Source organism: Durotheca rogersii (genome assembly GCF_024521655.1).
Source record: "Durotheca rogersii strain YMJ 92031201 chromosome Unknown GGS23scaffold_4, whole genome shotgun sequence".
Lineage (NCBI taxonomy): Eukaryota > Fungi > Ascomycota > Sordariomycetes > Xylariales > Xylariaceae > Durotheca > Durotheca rogersii.
In genome coordinates this window covers 2,463,276-2,486,128 of record NW_026251235.1, presented here as the reverse complement: position 1 = coordinate 2,486,128, position 22,853 = coordinate 2,463,276, and the positions used below count along the sequence as shown (strand labels likewise).

At 57.3% G+C, this 22,853-nt stretch overlaps 6 protein-coding genes across 6 annotated transcripts; 2 read left to right on the top strand and 4 right to left on the bottom strand.

The window, feature by feature from the left end:
• Nucleotides 1-3,321: 3,321 nt before the first annotated feature.
• GGS23DRAFT_380880 (NAD(P)-binding protein) lies at nucleotides 3,322-5,103 on the bottom strand. The gene is made up of 4 exons (XM_051513431.1): nucleotides 4,920-5,103; nucleotides 4,502-4,757; nucleotides 3,873-4,448; nucleotides 3,322-3,731 (listed from the first exon to the last, which is right to left on the bottom strand). Exons 2-4 carry the CDS (start codon nucleotides 4,590-4,592, stop codon nucleotides 3,532-3,534), a joined length of 867 nt encoding a protein of 288 aa, XP_051375021.1. The 5' UTR covers nucleotides 4,593-4,757; nucleotides 4,920-5,103; the 3' UTR covers nucleotides 3,322-3,531.
• GGS23DRAFT_617381 (Bud-site selection protein) lies at nucleotides 4,804-7,522 on the top strand. Its single transcript, XM_051520866.1, has one exon. It carries the CDS (start codon nucleotides 5,453-5,455, stop codon nucleotides 7,145-7,147), a length of 1,695 nt encoding a protein of 564 aa, XP_051375020.1. The 5' UTR covers nucleotides 4,804-5,452; the 3' UTR covers nucleotides 7,148-7,522.
• Nucleotides 7,523-11,293, bottom strand: GGS23DRAFT_617373 (uncharacterized protein). Its single transcript, XM_051520865.1, has 3 exons — nucleotides 11,018-11,293; nucleotides 10,686-10,963; nucleotides 7,523-10,588 (listed from the first exon to the last, which is right to left on the bottom strand). Exons 1-3 carry the CDS (start codon nucleotides 11,196-11,198, stop codon nucleotides 7,931-7,933), a joined length of 3,117 nt encoding a protein of 1,038 aa, XP_051375019.1. The 5' UTR covers nucleotides 11,199-11,293; the 3' UTR covers nucleotides 7,523-7,930.
• A 554-nt stretch (nucleotides 11,294-11,847) lies between these two features.
• GGS23DRAFT_380722 (mitochondrial 2-oxodicarboxylate carrier 1) lies at nucleotides 11,848-13,451 on the bottom strand. Its single transcript, XM_051513430.1, has 7 exons — nucleotides 13,177-13,451; nucleotides 13,086-13,108; nucleotides 13,005-13,015; nucleotides 12,922-12,951; nucleotides 12,787-12,870; nucleotides 12,059-12,734; nucleotides 11,848-11,988 (listed from the first exon to the last, which is right to left on the bottom strand). The coding sequence occupies exons 1-7, from the start codon at nucleotides 13,220-13,222 to the stop codon at nucleotides 11,959-11,961; spliced, it is 900 nt and encodes a 299-aa protein (XP_051375018.1). The 5' UTR covers nucleotides 13,223-13,451; the 3' UTR covers nucleotides 11,848-11,958.
• Nucleotides 13,452-15,442: 1,991 nt separating this feature from the next.
• On the top strand, nucleotides 15,443-20,636 carry GGS23DRAFT_380692 (uncharacterized protein). Its single transcript, XM_051513429.1, has 4 exons — nucleotides 15,443-16,178; nucleotides 16,235-18,660; nucleotides 18,718-18,835; nucleotides 18,900-20,636. Exons 1-4 carry the CDS (start codon nucleotides 15,532-15,534, stop codon nucleotides 20,434-20,436), a joined length of 4,728 nt encoding a protein of 1,575 aa, XP_051375017.1. The 5' UTR covers nucleotides 15,443-15,531; the 3' UTR covers nucleotides 20,437-20,636.
• A 583-nt stretch (nucleotides 20,637-21,219) lies between these two features.
• Nucleotides 21,220-21,810, bottom strand: GGS23DRAFT_594437 (uncharacterized protein; the record flags this gene model as incomplete). Its single annotated transcript, XM_051518163.1, has 1 exon — nucleotides 21,220-21,810. One exon carries the CDS (start codon nucleotides 21,808-21,810, stop codon nucleotides 21,220-21,222), a length of 591 nt encoding a protein of 196 aa, XP_051375016.1.
• Between the last annotated feature and the right edge of the window lie 1,043 nt (nucleotides 21,811-22,853).

Genomic DNA, 22,853 nt, shown 5'->3' with positions numbered 1-22,853 from the left:
CCCTGACGCGCCGGTTCTCCCGTCAGAGGAAAATGACCTGACCCAGACGCGGTCGATAGGCTAGGAGGGTGGCAAGCGATGCCGTGCCATCGTTGGAGGCAAGGGAAGCGAGCCTGTGCACACGTGCCGTCGCCGTAGCCTCGGCGAACCCTTGGACAGGGGCATATAAGAAGGGCGACGCCGGCCGCATTAGCCAACATGTACCAATGCAGATCCGACCGGTGCAGATTCGATGACACGAATTAAGCCTGGTGCGGTGCATGGACGGTGTGTGTGTAGGACGATGCTATGCTCACTCAACCTCTCTAGCCTAGACGTTTCGCAGACCGGCGCCAACGCGATAGGGGAGAGGGGGGAAGAAAGCAAGGAATGGGATGTTTCTGGAGGGAGGCAGCCATCGGAGAAGTGGCCTGAACTAGGTACAGAATGCCAGGCTCAGCCAGTCCAGCGTCCGACCTAAGATACCCCCTCTCCCGACGTGTCGCCATTCTCCCTCCTCGAACCTTCCTCCTACCCAGACGTCCGCACCTGGCTATATTCTGTTCTCGCGGTGAGACCTTCGCTGAGACTACCCAAGGTACCCGGCATGTAACGCCCCCGGCCTCATGAGGTTAAGCCATGTGCCCGTCTAGGACAGTGCACGTATCGATACGATAGGGCCGGTACCCGAGGTTGTGTCTGCTCACCGCAAACAGCACTCCGCCGGTACCTGCTCGCACGAAAGGTTCTGGAGGCGACTACCTGCCAGGTAACATGTGTCAAGGCACGTAGGAGGTAGCTACCTGCGCAGATACGCCGCGAGTAACGTGGATGTCCGTGCGGGTCGAGGTCGAAAGGGACCGGTACGGGTAAGGGATGTACCGCTGCGGAACTCGTTCAACCGGAACCAGCTCAATGCGTACAGGGCCGACGTACACCCATACACGCACGCCTGGGTTACATGTACCTTGGAGCTATTCGCCGAGGTTAGGAGGTCCGTAGGGTACATGCCTTCCATGTACCTACCTACAGACAGCCCGGGACGAGACGAGGTGCGTGCTGGTCTCATCCTATCTCCCGACCCCGCCCCCCGAACGATTAAGCTATAGATAGTGCCTTGGCGAGTACCTGATACCACGCAGCACACTTAGACACTCGAATTACGAATCCCTTCGCTCTGTTACGGCTTACTTACACCTGGTGCGAGCGTAAAGAATTGCGTTAGAGACCTGTGTGTGTGTGTGTGTGTGTGTGTGTGTGTGTGCCAGCTCGCCAGCACGGGATTAGCACTCGGACGCTGTTCTATAGAGGATATCGCGCTTGAAGGGCAGGTAGAAAGCAAGGGGCGGCGCAGTGTTGAAACACCTAGGGAGGTACCTAGGTAGGTAAGGAGGTACCTACTTAGGAGGCAGGTATAGGTGTAGATAATTCCCATACTTGGTTTTGGTGTGTTGCTCCGTACAAGTGAATGTAGACTCGGATGTACGCAACCTTATATAGGTACGACCCACCTGCAGCTACCTCAAAATGGCTGGAGCCACATCGCACCTGCGATATGCTGCCATTGGGTCGTGGAGTGTGATAGGTGACGTCAGGCCGTCGTAGCTTTTAGCATTACCTCGATGGTGATAGGCAGCTGCGTGCAGGCACTCAGGCAGGAGCAAGTTCTCGAATGGGAGGGCAGTGGCTAGTATATTCACCATCCTGCTGTCCAATGCGAATAGGCCAAGAGACGGACAACTCCAACCGCTACTCAACCTCTCCAACCATGCCTCTGTCCATCCCCCCCAGCCCAAGCCGGCCAATCAACCCGCCGCCCCGCCGCCGATATAGCATCCAATCGCCTAGGCTACCTACCTATTCAGCTGCCCAAGCATCGCACAAATGGCTGCGGAGCCAAGCGACGCTGGCCCTGGCTGTCTGCTCTCGTGCTATCGATACCCAAGCCAAGCTACCCAATGCTGCCCAGGAAGTCTGGTCTAGGCAATCTATCTAGAGGCACGTCCGGGTGAAGGTATATAACTACATACATATGCGAACGAATCCGACTTTTAACGATCGGTGCTACCCGCCTACTCGCCCTGTCCCGACCAACAGGAAGGCATAAGTATATCGCAGAATGGCAGGGCTGGGCCATGTACGGGCTCCCAAGATAGGACTGCTACGGACGCCGGAGGGCTTACGGATAGATCGATCAATCGGATGACCTCTCTCTGAGTATTGCAGAGTGGAGGGGGTTCGTCGGTTGTAAGCACCACCACTGCTTCCCTCTCCCTCTCGCACTCTCACTCCCCCCCTTCGCCTTATAACAAGTATGAACTTTGAACTTGACTCCGTCTCAAACCTTAGCTTGGCAGTACGGCGCCTGTTAAATTTAGTCATCTATCTTTACGCTGTAGCCCTGCCGGAGGTACGGTCAGAACAAGAGGCCGGATAGCCAAGCCTATCATATACACAAGCGCTATCCCCCGGCGTATTTCAATTCACCATTGCGAGCACGGAGACGTAGCTGAAAAAGTAAGAACTCGGAGGCGTCGCGACTTAAAACTTCACTCATCTTGAGCATGGCATCGAGTGATGGATCGCATGCCTTCCTAAGAGATTTTCTATCGATGACTGACGGTGGGCCCCGTTGACGTGGTGGCGAATTTCTTGAACTCGCGGCGGAGAATCGAGCCGCCATCGCGGGCAGAATAATATTGGTTGGTAGTCCCCAGCATCAGTTTCTCAGCTTGCCACTGGCAGTTATCATACCTCCGCATGAGTAACATTTGTTCTTATAGGTGCGCAATTACCTACCTTTTGGTGTGGGGTGTGCGGCAGGACCTCCGTGTGGTCGATGAGAAGCACCTACGCATGCCTCGAGGCGAGACGTTAGTAGCTGCGTCACGCGGGTTTATCTACCGAATTTCAGGGCTGCATAATCAGATCTTGGCTCTGTTGGGCATCGTGAGTATGCATTAATCCAGCTACCCCCTCGACCGCTATAAGAATGAGGGCGAGCTTTCCGACGCCTCATAATACGAAAATGACGCGCTTGGTGGCCACATTGACGACTTCGGCTTGCGACGGGGCGGCATTGCTTATCGAGACTGACAAATAGGCATAAATACCTACCCACCCATATGGACATCACAATTTCTTCGTACGCGAGCGAGAAACCGCTGGAAGCGTCAAATGATTTTCTAGGATCATTGGAACGGGCCGTCCTGACGCCTTCATAAAGAATGATGATGTCAGCCGCGACGCTAGGCGGGCTGTTACCGATACAGAATTCTTGATTCTGTAATTTGAGGTCCACTATGACGAAAGGGCCGACCTCGGGTATCGCTTCTTAGAGCCGGGCCGTCGGTTCGGATGACCGGGTAGATTTAGCGCGACGGTTTCCTGGGACTTCACCTATAGCCGGTGCCTTCGCGATCTGGATTGAGCCCCTGACCAGGGATGAGGATCTACTTAGTATGGTATGGTCTAGTCTTGGTATCTAATTGATGAGCAGCGTCTGGCAGACCTTCTTTCCTATCAGGTCGACGGCTGCGTGTGCGTGATCCGTCAAAATGTGGATGGGAACGTGGTCAACCTTCCGCCATCTGTTACGACGACAGTGCCATTGCAGTAAGCACCCGCTTTGGAAGCTAGGTACAAGATAACGCCACCCATGTCCTGGTCGTATCCAGGGCGCTCGAGCGGAATCATGTCTTTTCCTATTCCTCCCTTGGCTATAATCGGGGCCGACATTTCACTCGGGTAGACTTGACAGAGGGAGGTGCAGATATTATCAGCATGGATCGACCCTTTTTATCTGTCCCCGAATCCTGCTGGCGAGAAGCGGGGCGGAGGAAGGAACCCGAGCATCGTGGTCGGGGGGAGGGGGCAGAGGGGGCCAAACTTACGACCAGGACAGATGGCATTCGCTCTAATATTCCACTGCGGCAGCACGACGCTCAGCTGCTTGATAAGATGCGTGCATGCAGCCTTGCTTTGCCCGTATGCGAAACCGCCAGTGTTGATCTTGTTGAAGCCGCCGATGCTGCTCACGGCGACGACCTGGCTCCACTGCTCCACGTTGCCGCGCTTGTTGCCCGCGCCGAGGAGCGTTAGGAATGACATGGTCGTGTACCAGACAGCGCTGGCGTTGACGGCAAATGTGGCCGTGTAGTCCTCGATGGGCACGGAGAGGTTGGCCTTGACGAACTCGTCGAGAGTCGTCTCTGGCTTCGGGCGGATCCCGTACGGCCCGCCGACCCCCGAATTGCACACGAGCAGGTTGACGAACCCCGTCTCTTCTCGAATTCGCCCAGCTGCCGCCTCGAGCGACTCCTTGGACGTCACGTCGCAGACCACCGGGACCACGGTGCTCGAGCCGACCTGCGCTGCCGCTGTCTCTAGGGTATTCAGACGCCGCCCGAGGATGTATACCTTGGACGCGCCGTTGGCAGCCAACGCCTTCGTGATCATGAGTCCGATCCCTGAACGTTCTCGTTAGTGGCGGAGCACCTGGGAGATACTGGGCTCAACTTACCCGTTCCCCCACCAGTTACGACTGCGACTATGCCTTGGACGTTGAATAAGTTATCTGCGCCGAGGGCTGATGTACTTTGAGGAGTAGCCATTGCTGCGGTTACGGGATAGGCAGGCGTTTCCCCTTCGGCTCCTTTCGAGGGTGTAGGTTTCGAGGCGCCCTTATTCTAAATCCCGCAATTTGGACGAATGTCATCAGTAGTTCTGACAGTCGCCAAATCTCGAGCAATGTCGTTGCCCACTGGCTGATAGCGGCGCTTCACCGGGGTAGGCGATAGAACTAGTTAGCTATCGTCGTCAACTTCGGTCTCTAATTGCACTCTCACATCCCAGCTATAACACCAGCATCACAGATATATATTCCCCTCAGTGGGGCCGATTCTCGACGCGCCAGCTATACCGATCGCGGACCCGCTAACCTTTTTAGAGAGTCGATGGGATCGATGCACTGGAAACTTCGTCTCATTACGTAGGTATGGACCCGAGGGCCGCCAAACAGGGCAGCTTAGTTGATCGAGATAACATGATTGTGTTGTCCATATTATTCTACAAGATACATGCTTTAGAAGCTTTCCGATGGAGTGTCTAAAAAACTGGTTCGAGCTGACTCGCGCCGGTATCGTGAGGGTTAGGAGGACCACAGAGAGCTCGATTGTAAACAGGGGAAACTAATTATACTCCGAAGTTGCATACCTACTTATTTCAATATCGAATAGTAGCATATCCTTGTAAACCCTATCGATAGCTCCAAAAATTTCGAAGCCTCGCTTTACATACCTACCTACGTTTCCATCATTATCCCGACCTTTTTCTCTTCCATAACTACAACCACAACCACCGCCTGCAACCGAAATCCTCACCGCTGCCGCCACTACTGTCGCCGTTACAACCATAACCTCCGACATTCACCCCATCGTACCGCATAGGGAGACGATTTCGCATCACCACACCCATGCCGCTGAAGCGAAAGCGCAGCTACGAGCCGCCGCTCGAGGAGAAGCTGACGCGATGGCAGAAGGAGCTAGCGCGGGGGATGAAGAAGGCGAAGACATTCGAGCGGCGGCGGCAGAGTAAGCGACAGCGGGAGGCATCGGCAGCGCAGGACGCGGCGAAGGTAGCGCGGCTGGAGCGCGAGGTGGCCGTGCTGCGGAGCCTGGACCTGGCGAAGGCGGCGCGGGCGCACCTGGCCTCGGCGCTGCTGCGTGTGCGCGGCGTGGCCGAGGCCGGCAGCGGCCTGCCGCAGCTCGAGCCGCCGCCACCGGTGGGCGCGGGGCTGACGGAGGAGGAGCGCGCCGCCCTGCACAACGTGACGAGCGCGCTGTGCAGCCGCAAGGAGGTCCGCGACGTCATCGAGGCGGCGATCGCGGGCACCTGCGCGGCGCTGGGCGTGCCGGCGCCCGGGAAGAAGGGGAAGGGGAAGGAGAAAGGGAAGAACAACGACGGGGAGGGTGGGGGTAGTGGCGGTGCGAAGAGATGGGATGTGGCGAGGAAGGGTGAGGAGGATAAGGATAGGGGGGACGAACGGAAGGGAGGCAGGACAGAGAAAGAGGAGAAGGAGGAGAAGAAAGAAAAGAAAAACATACAACCACTCGACTCCGAAGAAGAGCTAAAAGAGCCTGAACTCGTGCTTCTGAGGAGGAAGCCAGATCGGGCGGCGGAAGGCGAGGAGGAGCTCGAGAGCGCTGCGGAAGAGGAATCTCCGGATGACAACGAGGCATTCCACGAGTCAGCAGACAGCGACGCCGAGGAGCGCGCGTTCTCGCGGTACGCAGAGTTCGTAGCGGGCACTAGCAGCGACGAGGGCGAAAGCGAAGACGACGAGAGCTCCGGCGGAGAAGAAAGCGGAGCAGCCGCCGAGAGCAGGACGAAGTCGATTCGAAAGCGAATCGCGGCAGACGCCGTCTCGGCATCATCGTCAGCCCCGTCCGACGGGGAAGCGCCCACAGACCATCTGGACTCCTCCTCCGCATCTGGGTCTCCGGCCCGCCCTGCGGCCAAGAAGGCGAGGACGACGGACAAAGCCCCTCGCGGCGGCGGAAAGATCTCGGCGGGCGCGTCGGCCTTCCTGCCGACGCTGATGGGGGGCTACGTGTCGGGCTCGGAGTCGTCGGCGTCGTCGATCGACGTGGCGCCGGCGGCGGCGCGCAGGAACCGGCGGGGCCAGCGCGCGCGCCGCGCCATCTGGGAGAAGAAGTACAAGGACAAGGCGCGGCACCTCCAGGCGCCGCAGCCGGCGGCGGCGCGCGACCAGGGGTGGGACCCAAGGCGCGGCGCCGTGGGCGCCGACGACGCCGGCCAGCCCTGGAAGAAGGGCGTGCGCAATCCCTTCGCGCCGCCGCCGCCGCAGCAGGTTCACCCCGATCGCCATAGTACAATGCAGAGAGCCCCACGACAGCCGTGGTCGGCCCAGAGGGGACCGGAGGCCGGCGGTAGAGGAGGAGGGGGGGAAAGAGAGGGGGGTGATCACAACGCCCGCCCGGGCGCCAGAGACTCCCACTCCCACGCTCGGCCCCCCAGAGCGCCGGCCGCGGCACCCCCGAAACGAGACGACACGGGCCCGCTGCACCCGAGCTGGGCGGCGGCGAAGAAGGCCAAGGAAGAAGGGCAGAAGGTAGCGTTCCAGGGGAAGAAAGTGGTGTTTGACTGAACTATGGTGGGAGAAGGAAGGGGGCGTTTTTCGGTGTAATTGATAGATACCACTGTTTTTCCCTCCGCCAACATAGGGGCCGTCCTGTGCGCGGCCGGGGATACGAGATCCGACAGACACGGGTGGAATACGTCCAAGAACACTTGCAGAGGAATAAGACAAGACGAGAGGTATTCAGAAGAGAAGATCATAAATTCGGAAATTCACCGCGTTACGTACACATCCGCACCCTCACCGCGCAAGTAGCCACCATCTAGTTAACACATCGCCGTACGGCGCCTCACCAATCCATAGGAGTCGAGGGACAAAAATCCAATCGCGTTTCTGCCTCGAGAAAAAGATCTAGGACCCTATCGTAGCCTCTCTAACTTTCTCTTAACCTAGCTTCCTCTTTATTTCCACCCGAGGACTGCATACGAAACAAAATACTAAAAATCAGCGCAGCCCCACCACCGACCCCCTCTCTGTCCTCCCAATGTCTCCGAATGCGTGCTCGACTGACTCCTAAGAACAGCCTTTAATGCGAGGAAATTCGAGTGCTGTGTCAACAGCGACACTATGAGCGCCCGCCTTAGCTAGCGGGGGTTAAAATAGGGGAACCGGGACGGGGTGGGTGAGTAGTTACCTAGGTGGGTAGGTAGGCTTCCATGTCGTCCCGACGGGGCTAGAGATCAATCTGTTATCTTTAGTGAAATAGAGACGAGGTACGGTGGACGTGGTAATGCCATATGCTCGAGCCAACTGCCACTCAGGCGCTCGGAAGGGACCTCTAGCAGCAGGCGCCTATTTTCGGAAGAGGCCGGACAGGCGGCCCGGGAGCGCCGACAGAAACCCGGATTCGTGCGGCCCTTCGTGCCTGTTGCGCTTCGATGACGGGGCCTCATCATCGCCATCGTCAGAAGAGGAAGAGGCGAAGCTGGCGCCACTTCCCCGGCTGCGCTTCGACGAGGACGAGGACGAGGGTGCCGGCGACGGCGATAGGAATGGGGGGTCGTGACTAGGAGATCTGTAATTATCGCCGTCGCTGGGATCGTGATCAACACTTGACTCACCACCCTCTTCGCTCTCGTCGTATTTCACACTGGGGTCAGTATCGGACGAGTCGCTGCTCATATCGCTATCGGATTCGTCATCGTCAAACATTGTCAGGTCGATGAACTCCCTCGTAACACTCCCCGCCTCGGACTGGACGACGGCCTCGGCCCCCGAACTAGACCGCGAGGCATGCGACACCCTGCCGCCGCCTTCGTCGCCGGTCGGCTCGTGGGTGAGATCGACCATGACACTAGGGCCACGACTCCCACTTCCCGCCCCTAGGCTCAAGCCCGGGCCCGAGCCCGAAGACAGGACTAACCCGCTAGTTGAACTCCTGTTGGCCGGCGTGGCTCCCGCGTCTGCGCCGCGAAGACTCGGCCCCGAGCCAGAGGGCACGAACATGCTACTGCTCCGATTGCTATCGTCGTCGTCGACGTCCATTCTGTCGATGACCCGATTGTGCTCCTGCGAGGGTCCGAGCGACGGGATCGTGGTTGCGTTCAGAGTAGATTGGTGGGTATTTAGACCTTGGGAAATATCGAACACGGAGTCGTCGTGGTTGCCGTATCCGCCGCTATTGCCGTCTTCGTCACTATCCGTGTCCATTTCGACGCTGGAATCCGTAAACTCGTCCGGGTCGAAAGCAAAGATTGGCCCGCGGAGAGACGGGTCTTCACTCTCGTCGTTAGAGTCGAACAAATCGAAAGCTTGACCTGCACCGGGATTACTGCCGGTGGCATCAACAGGGGGGCTAAGACCCCTGACTGGGTGATCGTCCCAGTCCTCATCACTGTCGCTCTCCGAATCATCATCATCGCCGCTGCCGCTACTATTTTCCTCACTATCGTCGTCGCTGCCCTCCGTACCAGGCATGGCATCTCTACGACGCCCACGGTCGCGGGCACGTCGAGACGGGGCCCTTGACGTGGACCTTTGGCTACGGCCTTGCGACTCCAGGTCCCATTGCATATCGGGCTCGCTCGAGCCGAAGTCTCCGGGCAGCGGCAGCGCCTGGGCCGCGGCGCCCGCGGGCGTCTCGTCGTAGAACATCTTGACGAGGCGCCAGTCCTCGTCGGTCGGGCGCCAGCCGGCCAGGCCCGACAGCGGCGTAAGGTTCTCGAGCTCGCAGCGGCGCGCGCGCCCGGGCGGCTTCGGTATCGTCACCACCGTGTTAACGTCGCGCAGGAAGGACCAGTCGCGGATCGCCTGCCGCGGCCGCGCCTCCTTGCGGTCGCGCTCCTCGAACCGCACCCACTGCATCCCCCGCAGCTGGTACACGTAGTCGATCCCGTGCACCGTCCGCATCGACCGAAACTTGCGGCAGTTGGCCTGCGTCGCCGTGCGCCGCATCATCAGCCCAAACACGTCCGCCTCGCCCTCCCCGCCCGGCGACTCGCGCCCCCGGTCCTGGCTCACGTAGTCTTGCTCGCGATCCTCGTGCGGCGGCATCTCGTACGACCGGCGCATGCGCTTGCTCGCGCGCTCGTCGATATGCACGACGAGGGTGCGTAGCCTACGCGCGCGGGCGAGCCACGTGAGGCCCCTCGTGCGGGGCGCGACGCGGAGCCGTGGCTTCTTCGGAGCAGCGCGGCCCTCGTCGTCCAGCGCCGCGGGCTCCATCTCCTGCGGCTTGCCGTCGGGGGGCAGCGAGCCGAGGCTGCCGCGCCAGGCGATCTCGACGTGAACGAGGCGCTCAACGCGCGCGCGCCCCACGCCGGCGCAGAACCGGTACCACTCCCCGAGTGAGCTGAAGGCGAAGGTGTTGGCGCCGTAGAAGGCGTGGGCCCCGGCAAACAACCAGCGGCGGCACACGCGCAGCGGCGCCAGCACGGCGTCGGGGCGCCGCGCCCGCGCCACCACGCACGCCGTCGGCGACGACGACGACGACACGCCGCCGATGTGGAAGCCCGTCGGCAGGTAGCTGCGCCGGTGCGGGTCCATCGGCTCTTCCCCGTCGACAGCCGGGAACGCGCCCTCGGCCGGCGGCTCCCACCGGTCCAGCCGCGACAGGCAGTGCACGAGGCGACCCGGCCGCACCAGCACAAGCGCGAAGATGCGCGCCTGCAGCTCCGTAGGCAGGCGCTCGAAGGGGAAGGGTCGCGGTGGCCCGAGGAGGCGCCCCGTGAGTGGCTGCGGCCGCACGGAAATGTCCGGCAGCACAATGCTCAGGAGCTGCTGGCTCATCCCGGAAGAGAGCGCGCGCTGCTCACCAGCATGGTTCGGCGACCGGCCGGCTCGGCTCGGCGACTGTGATCGTTGCCGTGGCGGGCGGACCTCTCTCAGGTCCGGGTGGACGCTGTCGGCGCCCACGGACATGTTCTCTTGGCGGCAGCACTCCCTGTAAATATCTTTATAGCTGAGCTCTACGTTGCCGTTCATGTAATCTCGAAGTAGCTCTTGCCAAGGCTACCATAGCAAATGTGTGCTGTTAACATATCGCACCTTAATACGGAGGAGAGATGCTTGCGAGAAAATAAAGGGGGTCGGAAGAAAGAATACTTACTTGAGGAGGGGGGCGCTCTCCTGTAAGATCCGCGATTCGGGCATTACTTTCTCTGATCTGAGCTCGTAGCAGTCTAACCTTCCGCTCGTACTCCCCTCTCATCTTTATTGTCCCCCCCTTCAGCCTCCTAATTTTCTCCTGTTGCTGGTTGCACCTCCTCCGCAACACTTCCTCGATGCTCCCACGGCCCCCAACCCCCTCACGGCCGCCGGTGTCTGAATAGTCCGACAACTCCTCGCTGAGTTCGTTGAGGATGCTCGCGCCGACGGATCCGTCGCCTATCGATCGGGTTAGTCAGGCACAGCTGAACTCGGGAATGGCGAGAGACGCACCATCGCTGTCCGCCCAGCTTTCGCTCAGGGACTCCTCTTCGAACCCTTCGTCGCCATCTTCATCGTCGTCGGCCCCACCCTGACCTTGCCGGGATGCCATCATAGCAGCGTCAAGCATCTCCTCCTCGTCCTCGGTATCGGTCGCACGACCATCCGCATGCTCGCCCAGTACGGAAGACATATTGCCAATGGCTGGAGCAGCTCAGTGAGACAGGTAAAATATGACAATAGAATCAGTCTTATTTGGCTGTAACGAATATGATATCCCCGAAGATGAAATCGGTTCTTCAGGTGTCTTGAACCTTCCAGGGTCCGGGAGGGGTGTGGGCGTATCGGTTCAGGGTAAGCAGCATACCCGTGTTGATACTATTGATGAGAACCCCGGTGGTCTCAGGATGTCGATTGGAAAGAGTGCGTAACCTCGATGCGCCGAGGATGCTTGAGGTTATTGAAGATGATGGAGAGTGGCGATGTTTCTGTATGGGAGGAAGGTTGGTAGAAAGAGGGGAGCAGTTAAAATAGGAACGACACGAGGTTGTTCTGATGAGGGGGATCGGAAGTCACTATCGTTGTGGGTACCTACCATGGTAAGTGTGGAAAGGGCCTCCGCCGAACCGATGTGTGACGAGAGGCGCTCGCCTGAAAATTTAGGGCACCTTTTCAGTTCCTCGGCGGCTCAGACCGGCCCAGGGCCGAAGAGGCAGAAGTGCTCCCCCTAGAGGGCTACGGTAGGTGGTTGGCAATCTTCGGAGTTGGCTGTCAGCAACCCGGCCGGAGACCTGAAGGGTGGACTGGGACACAAGTCTCGAAGTCTGGTATTTACAGCATGGGTGTGTTATGTATCTGTATCTACGCAGGCAGTTTCGTGCGCTAATAAACAAACTGCTGGTGTACTTTGAAGTATCAAGGTTAAGTATTCTCGCCTTGCGTGCCGCTGAATTCTATGATGCTCTCACCGAGCGGAAGAAGTCCTGTTCGAGGTAAAGATTAGCGACACTCCTTTTCGATTTCCAGTGAGGAGGGACGTGGGGGGAGCCCAACCATTACGCCTGTGAAAACCACGAGCAAGATTCCTCCACCTGGCCCTAGTCTTAGGACCTTGGGCAGGAAGCCCTTGTAAAGGGCACCGAAGCCCTCTTCTCTCATCACCGTTGCACAGGCACCCCAAGCCCAATTATACTTGGGGACCTGGCCGGCGACCTTGGGGCTGTTTTGGATCCGCGACTTGACGACATCCATAGGGGTGTTAATTATCGTGCCGACAGTTCCGCCGATGGAGCCGGAGATTAGGTCGTTAGTAATCTTCCCCCTCTTCGTGGTAGCCTCCGGCAGGAGCTCGCGAACCTGGAAGATGCAGCCGAAGTAGCCAGCATTCCACAGTATATGACGCCACAAGGTGCTCTCGAGGCCGTTATACATGGCCAGGACGCCCTCGTTCCTGATGGTCTTGGAGACAACATCAATCATGCCGGTGTATTTCCCGGCCGAGGCCTTGTCTTGAAGCCGAATCTTAACCAGCTCGAACGGTACGACGACGAAGGACTCGGTGGCTCCGGCCGACGCGCCAGTTAGGATCGAGAGCGACTGGTTCATCTTATCGACACCAAAGACGCTGCGGTAGAACTTTCCCCACTCGTCGTTCGCCGCGAACTTGGTGGCCCGCTTCGGAGCCTCCATCAGGATAGGGGCAGTTATGCCTCTATATAACCTCGAAAACCTGCAGCGGGGGTAAGCCGGGGGCACCCTCGAGGATGGGCTAGCCGACATACCCTTCGTTGCGAACAATCTTCTGGAAACAGTCCAACATGCCGTTGTACGAGTCCGCGCCCGTGCCCTTGCCAGTCTGGAGTTGTCTGTTGCGCAGTAAGCGTCAGGCCCAACAGGGGCATGACATCGCCGCTCACACTCGGGTCTTCACCACGTCGAGGGGGTACCTGACGGCTATTAGTTACGTACGCGCGGGGGACACGTGCGGGCCGGCCTTTACATGGTCAGAATCTGCGAGATGGGCAGGGACATCAGCTACTGTAGAGCGCACGCGGTGGGTAGGGGGCATTTCATCACTTACCTCCGAGACGCCCGCGACGGCGCCTGAGCCGTGTTGGTTAGCCATTGGGGCAAGGCAGCCGGTGGGGGAGGAGGTAGAGGCAGCAACTGACCTGCGGTGAACTGGTAGATGAAGGGGAGGGGTTTTTCCGTAGACATCTTGGACGAAGACTCGGGCGAGGACTGGATGGGCCGGATACGCGGACTGCACAGGACGGGAGGTTGGGCCAGAGGAGGGAGAGCGGGACAGTATTTAGAGAGGGCGAGTACAGTTAGCAGCAGTTGGTGGTTGACGGGGAGGATGAGGTATTTGAACGGGATTGGGGTTTTCTCTCCTGTTTTATTTTGGCCTGATTCTAGGAAAAATAAGACGACGTTCGAGAGAAGGGAGCGTTAGGTCTGCGATGGCGGCGCGCGGCAAGCTAGGAGAAACCCCCGCCAAGCGCGCACAATGCCGGGATTGCCCGCCAGATCGGAATCAAATCCCCTCCACGCCACCAGTTCGGGGCTGGGGTTCAGGGTCCAGTGCCTGAAGGGGATGTTCTGTATGTACCGGATACCTGGGTGCGCCCATTGCTGCATGTTAGCTCTTAGGTAGATACTACCTAGGTAACATGTCCCATCCTTGAAGCCAGGCTGTACTTGCTCTTTTAGGTAACTGTCAGGAAGACCGGCTGGCTTCTGGCAGCTCCATCACCATACTATGCTGTCGTATCCCTGTCCCGCCTACACTTGTCTCTGTCTGCTCCAGAACAGGTACCTAAGGTGCCTAGACGGTTATTCACGGCTACCTTAGTATCTCTGATGCAGTCTGCTGTACGTGTCTGACATGGGAAGGAGAACCCATATCGATTTGGGAGGAATGAGAGTGTCTCGTTGCGGACTCTTCCCATCGCACGCTCTTGTTTCCCGGCAACCACCAGGTGTATTAGACGTGTAGGTGCTGCTTTATCAGGCAGTAAGAGGCAGCTTCAGTCCTTTCCATATGCCTACGAATGATGTGTTACTAACATGATCGAATCGCAGGAGAGGGTTGATGACGAGGATCGATTCCTATTCGCCCTCTTACCGTGCAGGGCTATCATCACCATCCCGTAGCCAGCCTGACTCCCAAGGGCCGTGCCTGCGGGGTTATGCAGCTAGATCGGATCCCTGACCTGCTTTACATCTAGTCTGTGCTACAGGCCAAAGGCTTCGCTGTATTTGGCGCGCATGAATTTTATAATAGATACTTAGCTGTCATGGTGGGGATGCCTCTTGTAATAGGAAGCCCTTCGGAGATGATAGGTAGAGTTGGGGTCAGAAGTAATTAGATGCCCGCCCCGTCGCTCTCGGTTTGGTCTATGGGACACCAATCCATCGCTTGGGCATGTTCACATGTCAACGTGAAGGTGTTAACTCGAAGCTGTTCGCGGGAGAGATTGGTTAGAAGGGTAGGTTGGGGTAGCAGAAGAGGAGCGAAAAGAACAATGTGGTATGAATAAAGCTCTCGTTAAGCAAGATGTTGAGAATGGACCACGCTCTTCCATACAGGCCTGCGATTGGTGTATGAGAATGAGATCAGAATGAGACACTCCCCCTTAGGTGCCTAACCTCTATACTTAGACGAGCTATAACTTTCTATCCCCCTTAAGGAGATTCCGAAGGCGGGTTTGTAGATGCAGTATGACTCTTTCACGGGGCATGTAACGGCTCGTCTCCACATGCCCTTCTTATCTGAGTTACCTCAGAGCTGCCTAAGCGTCTACCTACATATCTTGATTGCATATCTATAGCATAGCCCGCCTATCTTAGGTACCCAGCAGGGACCTTGCAGGTGTCCACCAGCCTGTGGGCAGTGGCCGGGCTAGGTACCTCCTGACATCCTTCAATACCTACTCCCACCCATATCTACATCAATATCTGATAACCCTCCTTCCACATTCTTTTAACCCTCCCCCCGAGACACACACACACAAACTTGTTGTCGTCCAGACTTCATTCTGAGCCACCTATTCCCTAAGCCCCCCTCGGATCAATTGCGCGCAACGGCGACAGTGTGTCAGAATTCTACGAGCTATCGTCTCTCAATACTCCTCACCCCTCCTTTACCCGCACATACCGATTCAGCTGCTGTATAGCGTCGATCCCCCTCAGCCTGCCAATCCGACCGCAGTTACCTACGTAAACCGCCCACCATCTCCCCCGCAGCCAACGAGTTCCCCTGGTATAACCGACAAGCCAGGTCGAAGCTGAGCAAGACGCCCCAGAAGACGACCCCATCGCGACCACCCATACACCGCTGTACATATAGCGACAGTGTCTTCTTGCCCGTCCCACGCAGCAAGGACCACAAGAACGGGTGACTCCGCCGGTGCCTTGTCAGGCCAAAGCGCTTTCTACCGCACCTTTAAACAAGCCGTGGTCCTCTGAGACTCACAGCGAGGTGCAGTTTAGAGTGCTTTAGACGACAACCCCGGAGACCACACATGAGTCATCTATTGTGGAAGTGCTATTGGGAAAACGATGTCGACAGGTTTCGTCGGCTGCTGGCCCCTGCCGGCTATTCCCAGAATCTGTCTAAGAGTCCGGCGGCCGGAGTAGGAGGCTCCAGCGCATTTGGAAGCTCCCCACGCGCTACCCCCAAGTTGCGAAAGGCCCCTGGCTTTAGCTCTGCGGCTGCCGGGCCGAAGAGTACCGGCAGCAGCTTGGGGAAAGCTGAGGTTAATAGTCGCGACCATGCAGGCCTGACCATTCTCCTCCGAGCTGCCTCGTCCACCTTGTCAACCGCTGTACCCTTCGTCCAAGCCCTCCTCGACCACCCCGCCATCGATATATACGTGCAGGACTATGAGAGTGGATGGAATCCGTTGCACAGGGCCCTGTACAACGGGAACATCTCGATTGCGCGTTTGCTATTAGAGAAGGAACGGAATGATCTGACAAATTCGCTCGGCGGAGCTACCCCGGTTAAGGTTGGTCAATTAATCAAGACCAAGGACCACGAGGGGAACAGTCCCTTTGATGTCTACAATGCCACCATCGCGCTTCGGGTTTTGAAAGCCGACGAGGACCACGAGGGCTCGGAAAAATCAGGATCGGACACCGACGAAGGCCCCGAAGGCGAGGACACCAGGTGATATGCGAGCCAATTCCGGCCGTAGAACGTGTCTCGCTAACGTGTTCGTCCAGGCATCATGGTAGACTGCCTGGTCTTGGTGAAGAAGCCTTTACTTTCGGCAGCAACAACAATTTCACCCTAGGCCTTGGCGACGAAGATGACCGCCAGTTCCCCGAGCGCATCCAATTGAAGCGGCCAGACCACCTGGTCCAACGCTTCTACGACCAGTACCTTGAGGAAAATAATCGTCAATCGAATGGCGAAGATTCTCTGTCTCTCGATTCGGCCGGTGTGCCTGCCTTGATCCAGAATCGACCCCTGGTGATCCAAGATGTTGTGCTTTCCAAACTCCATAGTGCCGTCCTCACGACTGACCCCGTGTCTAACCTGTATGTCTGCGGCATCGGCCGCGGCGGTCGCTTGGGTCTCGGTGACGAGAATACCCGTTTCAATTTCATCCCCGTTCAAGGCGGGCTCTCTCAGAAGAAAGTGGTGCAAGTCTCCCTTGGCCAGAACCACTCTATGGCCGTCACCAGCGCCGGCGAACTCTGGACATGGGGCATGAACACTTACTCACAGCTTGGGTTTGCCCTGCCACCCCCAGCGAAGTCCGATGAGGAACCCACGAGTGCGATTCCGCGCCAGGTGTTCGGCCCGTTGAAGAAGGAAATCATAGTTGGCGTAGCTGCTTCTGCAATCCACTCCGTGGCGCATACCGGCTCGTCTCTGTTCTGCTGGGGTAAGAATGTCGGTCAGCTTGCCCTGATGGATGCAGATTCCAGATCGCTCGAGGTCCAGACCATCCCTAGGAAGGTTGCCGCCACTTTGCTCTCAAGTCACTCCTCAATTGTCATGGTGTCGGCCATCGACAAAGCTACTTCCTGTCTGTTTGAGGACCACACAGTCTGCGTCTTCACGAGTTACGGATACAACATGATTAAATTCTCATCTTATGATCCCTTTACGAATTCGCCGCTCCGACGTTCCGTACAGTTGTCCATGTCATCTCGATACGACTCTGGCCGCCGCGGGGTACGTCAGATCGCATCCGGTGGAGAAACTATAGCCGCAGTGACAGGCAGCGGCGACCTCTTCACCATGATTCTCAATCATAAAGTCGACGGTAACCAATCCGCAACCTCCACAACGAATCCGTCCAAGATCAAAGACGCCGTGACGACACCACAGTGTATTTGGAGCTCTAAGAAGGACGGTGTCAAATCCGTTACCGTTGGAGAAAATGGCTCCGTCATGATCTCTACGCAGTCTGGCGCAGTCTGGCGCCGTATCAAGCGACCCAGAGCCAAAGACACCAAATCAGCTGGCGTGTCTGACTCCAAGCGTAAAGATTTTAAGTTCCAGCGTGTTCCGTATATTACCGATATAGTGGCTGTCAGAAGCTCTGCATTCGGTGCGTATGCGGCGGTCCGGAAGGACTGTGACGTGACACGGGAACAACTCGTGGTTGATGCACCGACCCTATGGGAGGATGTGGCCCCATTGCTACCCCTCGCTGGATTCAAGGCCTTGAACTCTAAAGCCCGAGAGAACAAGGGCACGTGGAAATTTCACGACCCGGAGGTGTTGAGGGGTCGGGTGGATGCCCTAGCATACGAGGTATTGACATCTACCGACCTCGACCAAGACCTTCAAGCACATCTTACAAGTTGGAGCTTCCAACACGAGGGCCTCGGCACGGTTATTCGCACTGCTACCTACCCCAAATTGGCAATCCCTGTGCATTCCTGGATTCTGTCAGCAAGAAGTCCGCAGCTTCGAGCTGGGCAGCAACGATTCATGGAAACCGGGGTTTGCGAAATCCCGGATCTACTGAGCATTAGCCAGCAGGATGGCGCTGTAAGCGTGGAACTGACTGACGGCGTTGATATAATCACCTTAATTAACCTCGTCGTCTATATGTACAGCGATAAGGTCATCCCAGCTTGGAATTTCACTCGGCAGTCAAAGCCTCTAGCTCACAGGTATCGTCAGGTCCGTACGGAACTGATGAAATTGGCCACGAAGCTTGGCATGGTTGACCTAGAAGCCGCGGTGAGGACGCAGACCTCGCCAGCACGCTCTATGAACCGCGACTTCAGGATAGCAATCGAGGATCCGGCCTTCTTTGCGGACGGCGATGTTCTATTGGAACTTGGTGGCGACGAGATCCCCGTTCACAGTGTCATGCTTTGCCAAAGGTGTCCATGGTTCAAAGGTCTTTTCAATGGCCGCTCACAGGGTATGTGGCTAGAGTCTCGCCGCGCAGCACAGAATTATTCGGGTCGCATCAATCTCGACATGAAGCATATGAATCCAGAGTCGTTCCACTACGTTCTCCAGCATCTGTACTCCGATGTTGGCGAAGAGCTCTTCAACGACGTAATTGCGGATAATATCGACGACTTTTCCGAATTAGTCATGGATGTCATGAGCCTCGCTAACGAGCTCATGTTGGATCGCCTGTCGCAGATCTGCCAGAAAGTCATTGGCCGTTTTGGTGAGTGTTGTGGGTTCCCAGCTTCGGTGGTCGAAACCTAGGGCCTAACCTTGCCAGTCACTACTCGAAATATCTCGACTCTGCTTAATCTCATCAGCCCCTGTTCTGTCACTGAGTTTAAGGATAAGGGGCTCGAGTACATCTGCCTCCAGATGGAGTCAATGCTTGAAAACCAGTAAGTGTGCCTCCCGATACAACGCGGACGTAGGTAAAGAACCGTAATGCCAATCTATCGGTAGCTTGCTCGATAATCTTGACGAAGACCTCCTTTTGGAGCTTGACGGAGTCGTCAGGGATAATCAATTAGCCAGATGTCCGTTTGCACGAAGCGGAAGAGTTGACTTACTCCTACACGAGCGTAACCCTGAATTGGCTCAGGAAATCGACGAAGAAAGACAAAGACGGGTGAAAGAGATCGCCTTCAGGGCGGCTCAGAGAGATGACGAGAGGAAGCTCTCGTCCTCGTTCAAAGTCCGTTTTGGAAGTCTCGAGGACACCGCCAGCATCTCACCAACACCGGACAGAGCAAGGAGGAAGTCTAAGGCCGTTCAAAATGAACCCTTCAGCCCCCAGCTCCGGCCTAAGGATTCTTATGCGGACCTCATTTTCGATATGGACGACGAAGGATCGCCTGGTCCTGGAAGTCCTGCGTCTCCAAGCCCCCAACCTTTACGCTCCAGCGGGCGGGAAGACTTGGATCATCTGCCAGCTCTCTCTGGTCCTTGGCGGGATTCGAAAGGCAAAGTCGTCGCAGATAGCACCACGACCAATATCAGCCCTCACGCTTTGATGCCACGCTCAAATCCTCCCCCCACCGCGCCATCTGCCCATATCACGAGACGTATCCCGTCCGGTGGTAACCCATGGGGGCCGTCGGCTCCACCCCCTGTACGGCTAGATTTACGTCAGGTACTAGCAGAATCTCGGCCTACACAGTCGGCCCTCTCTGCAGGGTTGGCTGCCGAGAAAAAGGACACTGCTACTAAGGCAGCTCCAAAGATTTCCCAGAAGGAGAGGAAAAAGCAGCTGCAGCAGCTACAAATAGAGGAGGCCTCTAGGCAAGAATCGCAATCTCAGCGGTCTCAGTCGCCATGGGTCAGAGCCGGAGAAAAGAATGAGAGTCCTTGGCAAAAAGGCCCATCAATTCCCAAGACACCTTCCGCAGTCGCGGTCGAACCTGCGGCGGGACCGTTAGAGGCGCCACCCAAACCAAAGCAGCTTCTTGTAGCGGAAATGTCGTCTAGAAAGTCGATGTCACGACGCACGGCGTCTCCCGACACCCGATTTTCCGGCCAGAAGGCCCGCCCTGGAATCCAAGCACCTACGGTACCCACCCAGCCCAGTCACAATCCCCCGGCCCCGTATTCGAAATCCTACATCAAGCGAGCGCCTAAGCCAGAGCAGGAGATGGGACTCGGTCTAGCAGATATCACCGGGGAGCAGCGACGTGAACAGCAAGTCGTACGCGAAGCGGTCGCCAAACGTAGCTTACAGGAAATACAGCAAGAGCAAGCTTTCCAAGAATGGTGGGACCAGGAAAGCAGACGAACACAAGAAGAGGAAGCAAGGCGAGTCGCGCGCGAGGAAGGCAAAGATAAGAAGAAAGAGTCTGGCGCCAACAGCAGCAGGAGAGGCCGCAATAAGCTGAAAGGAAACGGCGGCGCCAACAATAACGATGTTGGAGGGGGCGGGACCGTCGGTGGCAGCAATAACGCTCAAGAAGCAGGGCCGAGTTCCGGTAGAGGACGAGGACGCGGGCATAGAGGAAAACCATAACAGACGGCGAGCTGTGGCGCATCAGCCTCGACCCGACTCTCCTAGTGCCAAGGGGAGTGATGGTCCGTGGATTTGGGAGAGGGGAGTAGGCACTCTCGTGCCCGCCCTCGTTCTCGATGGTTCGGATGAGCACGGAGTTTCGGGACGTTTCCCGTCCCGGCGTAATAAGCACTTTCGGTAGTTCTGCTGTGGGTGCCGCATAGGATAGAGCGGAAGGGAGCCGATTGTCTTCTTCCGTCTTGGGCACTGTACATAGAGCCTGTACACATACTGCATATAGAACTACGCATGCCGCTCTATGGAGTATTAGGTAATTAGAGACGTCGATGAGTTATTTACGCATGCGCTTCGCGGCGCGCGGCATGATGGAGACGGAGGCGTTAGAGGGTTTCGGTTAGCCATGTACATATCGGTACGGAGTGCGACAGAGATGCCTTGTATTTCAACTACGTTCCTTTCCACTCTACTGATCGCCAGCGTATCGTTATTAATGACGAACAAGGTATCCTATCATAGGATTCTTGTATTAGGCTATCCTTTCTCGCGTCTTCACTCACAGCTTTTTCCTCATTTCTTTCTCCTTTACTTGATGGTACAGAAGATAGAGGGGACAGGGAGAAGCAAAGATTCTCTCCTGCAAATACATGCCTACCCTTTAGTTCGAAGCTCGGCGCCCGGAACCCGCGGATCGAGCCTCGAGACGGGATGCGTGCACGCGCGTACACCCCCTTACATCCTACAGGTACTTACCCGCGCTTGGCCGCGCGAGGCCATCACCTACTCTCAGACCGGCGGGTCCGCGCCTGTCGGGCCGGCCTCGTCGGCCTTGCCCTCGCTCTCGCTCCGGCAGCGGCTGCTGCGGTAGTACCGCGTGCCGCGGGGCATGCGCGCGTGGGCCTCGACGAAGTCGGCGGCGGCGATCCAGTCGGGAAAGGGGGCCGGGACGCGCGGCTGACGGCCGGAGGCGGCGGTGGTCGGCGAGAGCGACAGGCTCGCGTACGCGCTGCGCGTGCGCGACGCCGACAGCGTCGCCTCCAGCGCGTCCAGGTCCGTCAGGAACGCCGCCTCTTCCTCGTCCAGGTCCATCGGGAACACCCCGTCTGCCTCGCCGCTGTCGCCGCCGCTCGGGTACGCGCCCGGCGGCGCCCGCGGATCGGCGGAGCCCGCGGGCGCGGCCGGGGCTGCGGTTTCGCCGTCACTTGACGGCTGCGGCTGCGGCTGCGGCTCCGACTTCGGGTAGTCGGGCGTGTCCGGCTCCGGGTGGTCGGGCGCGTCTGGCTTCGGGGAGTTAGGCGTGTTGGGCGGGGCCGGGGGCGGGTTCTGCTCGCCGTCCGAGGCCGCGGCGGCGTCGGCGTGAGCGCGGTCTTCCGCCATGGACGCCCGACCACACTAGCTGGCTGGCTGGCCTAGCTTAGAAGAGCACGGGCGGGGAGAGAGTGATGGGGAAATGGGGGTTGAGATTCGTTGCCAGGGGGAGGTAGGTAGTTAAGGCTACGGAAAACGAAAGAGAGCGCGCGATGCTGTGCGAGGACTGACGACTAAAGGCTGCAGATGAGCAGCGCGTGGGCGCTCATAAGTAGAAGCGGGCGGCATGCCCTTTGTAGCGGAACCCCTTGGTCGTGAGCCTGATAGATATTGTTCTTACGCGGTGGGGCCGCCGGCTCTTTGTCCGCAGAACAACGCATTCATTATTGTTCTATGAGCGTACTTACGTGTGCTTGTTTGTTGCGGGACCGAGGATCCGCCCGCATCGGTTGTCTCCTCCGGCCAAAGCCATCATCCCAAAGATGGTGCTAGGACGCTTTGCTGCGGGTAATTCCCGCCTTCTACAACGCGTGTTAGAACAGGGAGGTTGATAGGAATCGTGCGTATACCGGTAGGTATGGAGTCAGGACCTCCATGACGCCCGAAATTCTGGCAGCTGGGTGACGCGCCGGATGGATATACCTACTAAGCCGCTACTTTGAGTTTTTAGCGACGCGTAGAGGGTACTGCGGTTGTCCAGATATGTGGAAAGGCAAAGCCACGATGATCGTCTCAACTGTATTAGACTAACTTCTAGATTCTTAGTGGGTCTTCATTCTGCTCAGTGTAAAACCCACTCACCGTCATTGAACTGAGTGTCTCTGCAACCCGGTATCTTCATCGGTAGAGAACCGAAGCCTGTTGAGAGTTCCACGGGATTAAGGCGAACATAAGTGCGTCTGGGTTTAAAGACGTTATGTACAAGGCACAACTCTCACATCATCGACTGAAATTAGTTATCACTTGCAAGTCTTCGAATACTATTAGACCGTGACCCTGGTGTTAATGATAGATAATCTTTAAATAATGCTTTCTTGTCAACTAGGTAAATATCGAAAGGCTCAAGTGTATAATATTGGCTTTATGTCTATATCGAATACCCTTACTCTTAT